This window comes from Monopterus albus, unplaced genomic scaffold (genome assembly GCF_001952655.1).
Source record: "Monopterus albus unplaced genomic scaffold, M_albus_1.0 scaffold311.1, whole genome shotgun sequence".
Lineage (NCBI taxonomy): Eukaryota > Metazoa > Chordata > Actinopteri > Synbranchiformes > Synbranchidae > Monopterus > Monopterus albus.
In genome coordinates this window covers 177218-189093 of record NW_018128191.1, presented here as the reverse complement: position 1 = coordinate 189093, position 11876 = coordinate 177218, and the positions used below count along the sequence as shown (strand labels likewise).

Genomic DNA, 11876 nt, shown 5'->3' with positions numbered 1-11876 from the left:
TAGGATGTCGGAAATGGCAACAGGGTTTTCAGTGCTGTGGTGGCGATCTCAGGGTATTCTGTCATGACTTTAATCCAGAACACCGGCAGAGTTGTTGTCTCGAACATACTTTTAAGGCCGCCGTCATTTGCGATCTCCAGCAGTTGATCTTCTTCTTGCACAGACCTGCTGGATTCACCTGGTTTGTTGACAAATGGGTTGCGGATCCATTCCTTGGCAGTTCGTGGGTCCTTTGTGGTTGGGAAGTAGCGCTCGAACTCTTTTAAAAGCAAAGACAGGTGATCGTGCACCAGCTGGGAGAATGAAGGCTCAGGCTCAGTCTCACACAAAATCCCCGCTAATGTTTGAAACATGTCCAAAATGCCTCTGTTGACGCGCCATCCCCACAAATCCAGTTTGGCTTTAAATGCAGCTACTTTATATCCTTACTGTCAAGCCAAGAAGCGCCTCTCTACTTCATATCCATGTCAAGGATCGTTTATGTAGTCCGAATGTGGAACTACTAGCAGTCGGGCTTCGTCCCTATTACCTGCCAAGAGAGTTCTCATCCGTTATTGTAATCACCTGCTATGTGCCACCATCAGCTGTTGCCGAGGTTGCTGTTGACACTATTTGTACAACAATATCATGTTTGCAGTCACAATCCGAGATGTAACCGAGAGAATGCGGCCCTTTTTCAAACTAAAAGATCGTTCATCCGCAGATAATAAATAAAACAGAAATAATTAATAATTTCTTGTACGGCCCGGTACCAATTGATCCACGGACCGGTACCGGTCCGCGGCCCGGGGGTTGGGGACCACTGCTCTACTTGTATGGTGCCTTTCAGGCAGGTTAGTGCAATTTATTGATGAGAGACAAAACAAATAGCAAAACAGTTTCAGTATAATAGAAATGAGCAATAAAATGCGACAATGTAATAATAAAACCAATAATGTGTCATCATAATCAATAATATTGGTAAGAAGAAACAAGGACAAATAAACTCGATGAAAGGGAACAGAACTTTTATTTCGTTAAAAGATAAAGTCTCAGTTTAAACGGGGTAGTTTCTATTTTTATACACCTTCTTCCTTCACACCCCTCCTCCCCCACTTCAAGTCTCCCCACTGGAAAGGTCCTGTGGAAACCACGGTTTTACAAAAGCCTTTATAAAGCCGCCACTCCGCCATGTTGGCTCAAATACTATCGGGTCTCATGGAGAACCCTGGATGACGGCCATGCGCCAAAATGGAGGACAGTGTAATAGCTTCGTAACTCCCGTGTAGGAGGAGCTTGTTTTTCTGGAAGCTCCTCGGACCTAAACCTCGGAGCACGCAGGCAACGGTGGGAAGAAAAAAAACCCGAAGCCAACGGCTGGGAAGTGTTACCGAGCCGCGGAGGAGAGAGGCGCTTCTTGGCTTGACGTTGGAGACTCGGACCCATACGTCAACCAATACAGTGTGGGAGGACTGTGTGTTACGTCCCCAAAGAAGAAAGTGTAAGCCGCGGCTGTTCGGGATGTGAAGAACAGCGTAACCCACCTGGATCCGTGCTGTAACTCGAGCCTGGTGCCCACGTTAACATTCAGACCGGTGTAACAGTCGAAGCCGTTAACGGGAGCAGACACACCGGCGGAGTAGTTACTACGGTGTTTGTTTGACACCCACGGACGATTTGCTTTTTGAGACAGGACACCGGGAAGCTGTGGGAAAGGCGGGGCCGAACTGGTGGACTCCCACATTGGATTACTGAGCTCCCCCTGTGCCGATTTATCCACAGAGGCACGGCGATTCTTTGGAGGGGGGTCGGGGTCAACGAACGGAGGCGACGAGCAGGATTTAAACTGTTTCTTTGGAACTCTACCGACCGCCGTGCTGCTGACGGTGCGAGCGGCTTTTTGTCGGTCATTTTTACCGAGCGGTCAGGAGCTTATGGCCTTCATGTTCACCGTTTTCTAGGAGCACAATCAGGTTCTGGGACGCATATCTTTGGGGATCATCCCCCTCCCAGCCAGGTCGCACGATGGCGGACGACGACATCCTCTTTGAAGATGTGTACGAGCTCTGCGAGGTCATTGGCAAGTAGGTGTTGCATCGCTGCTTTTTTCAGTTTTTAACGCTGGGCTTTCCAGTTAATTCCTCATAGTGTCCTGAAGCCTTGGCACGCACGCACACACAAGAAGCGTGGAGATATCTGTGCGGGAACTAATGGTGGTAACACTGAATTGTTTTGAGAAAGAGCCATCCTACAATAGTTTGACCGTGTTGTTCAAACGCGTAGATGAGCTTTTTAACCGTGTGGGGTTTCTCATGGTTGGTGCGTTTTGTTTCACGGTTGTCCAGTCACAGCGCACTTTGGCAACATACCGTGTGCTTAACCTAGTGGCAGCTGGCAGCTTGCTGCAGAGATTAAAGGGCAGGGCATTGACCGCCATGAGTCATCCACATCTGGCCAGCGTTAATGACTGGAGCTTTCATTCAGGCCACTTGGAATAACAGTCACTGGAAGTGGAAGACGATCGCACTGCACATTGTGGGAAGTGTTTTTCCACAGAGTCCCCACATTTCAACCAGGCTCTGTTCAATAACTGCCCCCTCTTTAGGAGTAAGACCCCACATTAACCCTGTAGTGCATTTTAAGAGGCATAATTCGATTTAAAAGGTGTAAGTATGCATTGCCCTCTACAGGAACAGCACAGCTACATTAGAAACAAGTCAAAGCAGTAAGATCACCTGAACTCCCTGCAGGATAAGAGTTTTTGGTCAATTATACAGTGGTTGGTACAGTTATCTTTGTTTTTTGTGTTGCTGCTTTAGAAGTGAGTAACAAAGCTTAGTATATCATTAACATTTATCCATGTAATTATAATCTGTTGCACCGAAGTGTTGTGACACTCCGGTGTGTGTATGTGTGTGTGTGCGTGAGAAAGTAGACATGGCGTTGACTTTTCCCATGCTGCTGCTGTCATGACAAATAACCAGGACCAGTTTCAGGATCATCCAGCTCTGGTATTTTCAGTTGCGGCAGCTCCTGTGCCCCACCTGCGACTTTCCAACTTGGTATTACACGGCGCTGAGCTGAGGAGAAGCAGTGAACAGGAGGGAGATGGTTGCTCTGTTTTGATATTCAGCACACACATTTGAATGAGTGCTGAGAATGTGTGTGAGGGACAACTGTTTCTGCTTTGACAGACACATGAATAACTGACTGTGTCATCCAAACTGCAGGTCCTGAATGAAACACTCCACTGAGCATACAAACAGATGCTCCATGTGAATCGGGAGCTTGGCAGACTGACAGGCACAGTCAGTCAGAGCAGGCTGGCTGGTTCTGGGACTTCTGCCATGTCACAGAGATGGTTGACTGTTTGATGGTGTGATAAGAGACCTACATGTTTAGGGAAGCCTGAAAACTGTGTGTGTGTGTTATATTCCTCATAGCACAAGCAATTCCTTTCTCAAAGAAACTCCCCAGCTTTGTCAGTGCTCTGTAGCCAGGGCTCTGGTGAGACAGGAGGCAAACGTTAAGGCCAGATGCATTGAGTCAGACACACAGCCACACTTGTTCTGAGTTTTCTGATTCACAGCCTTACTCATTGTATTTGTCAGATTGTCTGTGATTTACAGTTTCAGAAGGAGAGCAGTCTTTTTATCAGCCGACCTCCTGTTTGCCGTGTGGAAAGCTGCTGCAGCCACAGCTTCTTTCTCAACTGAAGTACCAGCTGTGGTTTTTGATCCTGAGACAGAATTAACCATAGGGAGACCCAAACGTGTGACAGCACCACATTCAGAAAAGGCACTGCTGTAAAAGCCCAGCTCACTTTGTTTTGGATGGGGGTGAGTGTTTGTGTGTGTTCTGCAGGGTTAGATGTACAGGCCTGTACTGTGTATATGTCACCCCGAAGTGTGCTTGGAAAGCAGTGTTGTGAGCATTGCTCTGTGTGTCTACCCTGGATTTAGTGGTATTTATGGAGGTGTTGGGTCCAGAGGAAAGCAGAATCCACCCTATAGCCGTGTGCATACTTATGCAGAGGCATCAGCTGTATTTGTAGAGCATGTCTGTCACCCACAAAGCTGTGTGTGCTCTGTGTACATTAGCTGTGTTGCTGTCACATTGTGCCACTGCCTCCTGAGGCTCAGAACAAGAGGTGAAGTTGGTAGAAATAGAGATGTTAGGACCAAGAGACTCAGGGATAAGAGAGAGAGGTTGCATCAGAGATCGGGTGAGGGAGTGAAGGAGGAATAGAGGTCGGGGGCACGGTAGATGGAAACAGCAGTCCATTAGTTTGACTCACACATTAAGTGACACCCTGGGCCTTCAGGCCAGGCTTTTCTTCTAGTTCATCCTCAGAAAAAGTTGTTCGTGTGGATCTGTGTTTCTCACAGCGCTATGCACAAAGACGAGGACTGGAAGAAAGAGGATGTTTGCCTTTGTTTTTTCATCATCCTTGCAGCTTTAAACTTCTCTGCAATAAATACTTGGTGAAAACTGAAAATCTAAAATTCCATGTGTCAGACAAACTGCACAGAACCTCAGGTTTACATTGATGTTACGATGTCACAATCCAGTCTACACAATGTTAACCGTATCGATGTTACAGTCACAGGCCGCTGAAAGATTATGCAGTGAACCATAACATCTGTGATCAAGTACTGCCATCTCCTCTGTTAATGGAGCCAGAAACGGGAGTTAATATTAGCCAGTTGACTGGATCAATGGTCGCCCTCTGCTGAGCTCACTGTGGATTTAACAGTGAGTACTGTCCTATAATGTATGTCATTGTAGAGCTGCTCCACTGTGGATAAAAAAAAGAAGAAGTAGATCTAGTAGGACACTCAGGGTTGCTGTGTAGAGTCTGGATGTCATTATAACCCGCAGCCCAAGGAGAGGTGTGTGTATGTGTGTGTCTACCATGTTGTGACAGTGAATAGAAGCCCAAGGCCTCACTGCAGCTCCTGTGCATGTGTCGTGTTCATCTCATGGAGTGAACTGACACCTACGGTCGGGTATCGTTTGCCTGTGAAAACAAAACATTTAAAATGGTGCCGGTGCCTAAACGGTACCAGAACCGATACTAAACAAAAAGCATAAGAATATACTTTATTGCCAGGTGTTATCAAAAATACAAGGAATCTCACTCCAGCCCAAACAGACCCTGATGTGTACAACAATATAAAAATGGAATAAAACCAAAACCACAAGTAAAAAGACACAAATGTACACACGTACATGTATACCAACTAAAAGAGTTATTGTGTAATGTACATCTGTACGCTGTTGTACAGTGATTTGTACAGCGTCCTGCCATACCCCCTTGAACTTAGATGAAGTGTCCATCAGAGTGACGGCCCATGGGAAGGAAATGTAGTTGTCTGCTTGTCTTGGCGTACAGTGACCTGTAGTGACGTCCAGAGGGGAGGAGTTCAGACAGTCCAGGGTGTGAGGGGTTGGAAAAAGGCCTGTAATTACATACAGCAGACACTTTACCACCTTTAAGCAGTGGTGTTAAAAAGGCTGATTTCCACACTTTAGGGATCTAATTTGTAACTAACCTGAGATTAAAAATATGTGTAAGTGGAATCACAGGAAGATTTGCTGCGACTTTTAAACAGCAGTGCTCTAACTTACCCAGCAGGTTTGCTTATATCAAATTTCAATAGGGCTTTATGTACCTCAGAGAAAGAGAGTAGCTTAAAATGAAAACCATTTGTTTATGTAAGTGTCTGTGTAGGTGCTACACACATTCGATCTTGATAAAACCTGTGAAACACTGACCCACATCAGGACAGGCAACTCCACCACAGGAACCGTGTTGGAGCTGGGGCTGGGTTTGTTAATAGTGGTACATGAGGCCAGCCTCGGCAAGCAAACGCTAGGCATGAGGGGTGGCCAGCCTGCTGTGCATTGATGAATAGTATTAATAATCCCTTCAGGCCATAGCAACACCAGACCCGTGGCCCGTGGCTCACTATGTTAAACTCTGCTTTGTTTACACTGTGAGAACAAAGTGAGCTTTAAAGACAGTATAAAATGACAGTGATAGAAAAGTACTCAACCCCTAGATTGTAACTTGTAGATTATTAGCAACCCGTGTGGTGTGTTTTAGGGTGAGACAAATCCAAATTCTCATATTTGTTAATGTCAAGGTGGAAGTTAGGGTTGAGTAATGTGAGATGTCCTCCACTGAATCAGTGTCTAGTGGTCGGTATCTGGCCTTAGGCTATGTAGCTCCCTGCTGCTTCTCCACCAAACACAGCCACATAGATGTCTGTTTTCACCTGCTGAGGCTGTTGTGTATTCACGATGGCATTGCAGGGAGAGCAGTGTAAACAGGGCTGTATCCAGGGAACATTTCTTGCTTTCTTCATTTCTGCTTTACTCCAGCCATACCAAAGGGACGAGGCCACAGTGAAGCTGTGTGTGTGGTAAATCTCAGTGGGTCAGTGTCCTGGCAAAAAGCATTGGCACAGCACAGAGGATGTTGGCACACACTCTCCCACCCCCTGCCTTCTGCTATACATTGCTCAGATGTCTAGAGTGCTGATGCATTTGCTTTAATAATCTAGAACCCCTTAATATCAGTGATAATATCTCTCTAAAATGAATATTTTATATATATATATATACATATATATACACACACACCAATTGGAGTTGTGTCGGGAAGGGCATCCGGCATAAAACACGTGCCAAATGTATACATGCCAAAAGTAGTAGTAGTAGTAGTAGTAGTAGTAGTAGGTCACATAGAGGAAGAAAAAGCACGTGTGATACCCGACCTTCTCACTAATGGAATAATCAGTCATGTTCTCCAGACGATGAGAATGTTTGATACAGTCTGGTTCACTGGTGTTATATTGGATAAGTGTTTTGCTTAGCTATGCAATAGCTGCTTCTTTCAGGAAACTGACCCACTGAGATTTACCACATGCAGCTTCACTGTGGCCTCAACCCTTTGGTATGGCTGGAGTTTGGTATGAAAATTCTCAAATGTTACTTCCAGATTTGGTCTGTTGGAGCACATTACTAATGACATTGCCAGCAAGTCTTTAATGATGGCATGCACTGTCTGGAAATGGTTTTCATCAGTAAACTGAACTGGCTGTTACCATTGCATCATTTGCTTGGCCACAAAAGCTCAAGAGATCCTGGATCATTTTAGTAAGAAAGAAAGAGGCTGTCTTCTGCTTTCCATCTCTGGGGGTTGCACTGAGGACGCACAACACAAGTAGAACAAATATAAATTGGAAGTTTTAAACAAAAGTCCTGCTGCAGTGTCAGAAAGCTGGAATTTTTTTTTAGCTTCTTTGCATGTGTGACAGTGCAAATGCTTTGCATGTGTGCATGTGTCAGGACCAGTTTGTGGTCACAGTAGGTTCCTGTTAGCTAACAAGGTGATTCAGCACACGTGTTAATGCATTATTAATGAATTATTTCCCAGCTGACCCTGTGTGTTTGAACACTCTCCCACAGAGATGCCATGTGTGCAGAACTAGTATAGAAGCATGTTTAGAGAGGTCAGCTGCGGCGTACTCTCAACACCAGCAACAGAAAAGCTTTTATGCTGCCCAGGCTCTCCTGGATAAGTATGATAACCAAAATGACAGTTTTTGTTCTTAGTAACTGGTGGTTGTTGGTTTGTCCAGGTCAGGGGATTAATGTGCCAGAAGTTGCTAATGCAACCAGTGACATCTTGGTGCTGTTTTTACTCTCTGCTCTTTTCTGTCATTCCAAGTTTATTTTCTTTGTCCTGCTGTTGCTCAGCCGGGGCCTTTTCAGACTAACCCAACTTCCATGGTGCATGCCAAAGCACACACTGTCACCTGGGTTACAGCTGGGGCCTCTTGGAAAACCAACACCCACCATGTAACGCACAAGGAAAAGACATTTCCCTTCCAAACTTAAAATCGCTTTTGGGGGTTTTACAGCAACAGACTAGTAGAGGGTGTTGTTCATACTGTCAGCCCACATAGAACTGAAGCTACTTACTGGGGTTCAGAAGCATGTGCACTGCCTGCATGCGACATGGGAGGTGAACGTGCTTGTGTGTGCAGAGAAACAACTGGGCCGAATGCTGAGCACAGGGCAGAGTTATGAGCTCAAAGTGGGAACCCTCCTGTGCTGAAGATGATTGCAGATGATGAGAGACTTTGTAGTGATTTCATTTATTTTCACCGCGCTAAACCTTAATTGCAGTGTGTTGCCCATATTGTGTGGAAACAGCTAGTAGCTGAAGGTCTGATGCATAATTCAGGTCAAGTTATGGTTCGTTTAAAGTGTATTCTCACACTATGATGTCAACAGGAGTACACCCTTGTTGGGCCAGTTTATGAGGCTGAGGAGGATTATACAGTATGTTGTAGGTCGGTAAGAAGAGGCCTGTTTTAGTCTGGTTTTAAATGAGCTTGTAACCAGAATCACAAGCACCTGGAGTGTGTGTAGGATTCTCTGCTCTGAGATCTGAGAGGGGCCACTCTGGACAAGATTCTTGAAGGCTTCCCTGACAAACTGAGGGAGATCAGGGTAATTGTGATGCTCAAATATTAAAGCTTCTGTTAGAACTGTTCTATCGATCAAGTAAAGCAGAGTCTGGTTGGAAACTCAGCTGTTGAGCCATTTCTTTGCATTGCACTTGACCAGAGGTTATTCTTGTTTTGCTCTGCTGGTTGTTACTTTCTCTGCTGGCCTGCTGACCCTCTGCCAACCTTACTCTGGTGGCGGCTCCTCTGTTTGCCCTGACATGTTTTTGGTAACCCCCTTCCTTTTGTTCTGCATTGCTCAGCCCTGCCATGCAGATGGGCTGTGTATTTGGTGCCTAAGCTTTTATGTTGGAACCATTGTTCACACCTTGTTGCTTGGGAAGACACAAAAAGTAGGACTTTGTGTTTGCTACATTAGTTTTACTGATTTACCTGGTGTGTGCTCTAAGAACAATAAGGTAGATCTATTTTTTTACACCGTAGGATTATTGTAGACTAAATGTGCAGATGTATTATGTAGGAAAAATATAATGCAGTTATATAGAAATGGACAAAATCTGCAGATCCTCTCTATTTTAGGCCTGTTATGAAGCAGAACATTATGTCAGCACTAAGACCATTTCTAAAACAGATAGTCTAGTATTGTAGTATCAGTGGAGTTTCTGTTGAGTGCTTTTAGTTCTCGAGTTTGCGGTCTGTTAGTCAGCTGGTTAGTTATTTATTAACCTATAAAAACTTCAGGCTCTTAACAAGGTCCATTAAAACTTACTGCCTGGTAATTGTAGAGAAACACACCCGTCGATCTTGTTATGTTACTCCTCACAGGTGTGTGTGCAGCCTGGGGGGTGAATATGGACGTTTGAACATGTTAAACCGGATCTTTCTGTTGTTTAGTTCCTTCTCTGCTCTTGATAATGTGAAGCCTGTGGACTGTTGTACAGCATTATCCAGCTGTGACCTCAGTGGAAACGGCGTTCATCACACCATTACAACGTGCGATTGAAACACACTAAATTTACACCTGAATTATCTGTTGACTTCCACACACATGTGGCTACAGGCTGTGTTCATGTTCCTGTGTGTATAGTCTGAGGAGTTGAATGTGTTGTGATGGTGGCGCCTAGTGAAAACTAGAAACGATGCATTTCATTTTTTCTCTGTCTCTTGTTATACTTTTGTGTTGAACATGTTTTTGTCTGAATGATATAAGAGGCTCCTGAGACACAGGAAGTGGCTGTCTCATGTAGCAATGATCGCATTCTAGCTAAACAATGGCTTGTATTGATTCGAGGAAGGACTGTGTGTGCTGTAGAAATGTGTGTATACACATACATTGTCCCAGCCAGCCAGTATATTGTGAGAGCTGGAGACACAGTAATTGTCTGCCCTGATGTCCTTGAGCTTGATTTGCGATCATTTTCATGATGATTTGCATCTGAGCAGCATATGTAGGAACATTATGTAGATATATGGCTAGTTAAACATACTCACAGGACAGGCACACACACGTTCCAGCAGACGTGGACATCAGCCTGCGCCTAGTGAATTCTCTGAGGCCGAGCTGTAGCTTACAGCTGCCTTTAAATCATTTATAGTGGCTGCAGAGGAGATGCACTGTGTTGCACAGAGACGCAGTCTCTCACCTTAAAGTCTGTCATGCAGGGCTGTGACAATACACGAAGCTCACGAGAAGATACACGATGCTGGGTTAAGAAATCTTCAGTGACGAAATATATGACTGGAAAAAGTCTTTTATTCAACTAAAAGTCACAAAATGCAAAACACTACAGGTGCCTTTTGAAATGTTTTACCTAATCATCTTGTAACAACAGTCTCTTCTACTTTCTGAGTGTGACTTATCATATGCAGTAAAAGACAGAACAATATGCAGAACTGTAAAGGTTTTGCCACAGACTCAGCCGACTGGTTTCTCTCCTCTGTGAGTTCACATGAGTCTCCTCAGACCTTAGAACTGTGCACGAACTATGCATGGGCATCTAACTTCCTTTGTGTGTATAGTCTGAGGAGTTGAATGTGTTGTGATGGTGGCGCCTAGTGAAAACTAGAAACGATGCATTTCATTTTTTCTCTGTCTCTTGTTATACTTTTGTGTTGAACATGTTTTTGTCTGAATGATATAAGAGGCTCCTGAGACACAGGAAGTGGCTGTCTCATGTAGCAATGATCGCATTCTAGCTAAACAATGGCTTGTATTGATTCGAGGAAGGACTGTGTGTGCTGTAGAAATGTGTGTATACACATACATTGTCCCAGCCAGCCAGTATATTGTGAGAGCTGGAGACACAGTAATTGTCTGCCCTGATGTCCTTGAGCTTGATTTGCGATCATTTTCATGATGATTTGCATCTGAGCAGCATATGTAGGAACATTATGTAGATATATGGCTAGTTAAACATACTCACAGGACAGGCACACACACGTTCCAGCAGACGTGGACATCAGCCTGCGCCTAGTGAATTCTCTGAGGCCGAGCTGTAGCTTACAGCTGCCTTTAAATCATTTATAGTGGCTGCAGAGGAGATGCACTGTGTTGCACAGAGACGCAGTCTCTCACCTTAAAGTCTGTCATGCAGGGCTGTGACAATACACGAAGCTCACGAGAAGATACACGATGCTGGGTTAAGAAATCTTCAGTGACGAAATATATGACTGGAAAAAGTCTTTTATTCAACTAAAAGTCACAAAATGCAAAACACTACAGGTGCCTTTTGAAATGTTTTACCTAATCATCTTGTAACAACAGTCTCTTCTACTTTCTGAGTGTGACTTATCATATGCAGTAAAAGACAGAACAATATGCAGAACTGTAAAGGTTTTGCCACAGACTCAGCCGACTGGTTTCTCTCCTCTGTGAGTTCACATGAGTCTCCTCAGACCTTAGAACTGTGCACGAACTATGCATGGGCATCTAACTTCCTTCTGAAGCTGTGTGTGACCTTGTATGCCATTTTCAGGTGGCTGTGTTGAATAAACGCGTACGGAGGACGATTGGGACGTGGACGCCCACGGGAAGAAGACTTAACCTTGTTAGCATGAGCATTTAGTGCTATTCACTGCCGAATTTGGGCCACAATTAACGCCACATAACGACACGCCATGCATTTTGGTCAGTACTGGATGTTAAGCTGTGTTTTTATCTATCAATGCCAACAAACTGGTGCTACGTTAGCAGAAGGACTAACCTAAACAAAGTGGAAACTCCTGGGTTGGAAACGTGAACGAAGCCACTCGCTTCGACTCGTCGTTACATGGTCGTATCACACCTACAACGCTCCCCTCACAACCCCTCACCCCCCAGCCAACGCAGCCCTGTGTGTTAAACACAGCAGGGACTTGTGTTTTTTCCAGACTAATGTGAGCGTACCATCACACTGGCTACTGCCCAGGTTCTGT

At 44.8% G+C, this 11876-nt stretch overlaps 1 protein-coding gene across 1 annotated transcript in view; it reads left to right on the top strand.

Annotated features, from left to right (window-relative positions):
* Positions 1-1182: 1182 nt before the first annotated feature.
* LOC109973930 (peripheral plasma membrane protein CASK) overlaps positions 1183-11876 on the top strand; it is a 131011-nt gene continuing 120317 nt past the window's right edge. The window contains exon 1 of the mRNA XM_020623834.1: positions 1183-2063. Coding sequence (XP_020479490.1) covers positions 2005-2063 — 59 coding nt within the window. The 5' untranslated portion in view covers positions 1183-2004. The remainder of the gene's footprint in view (positions 2064-11876) is intronic.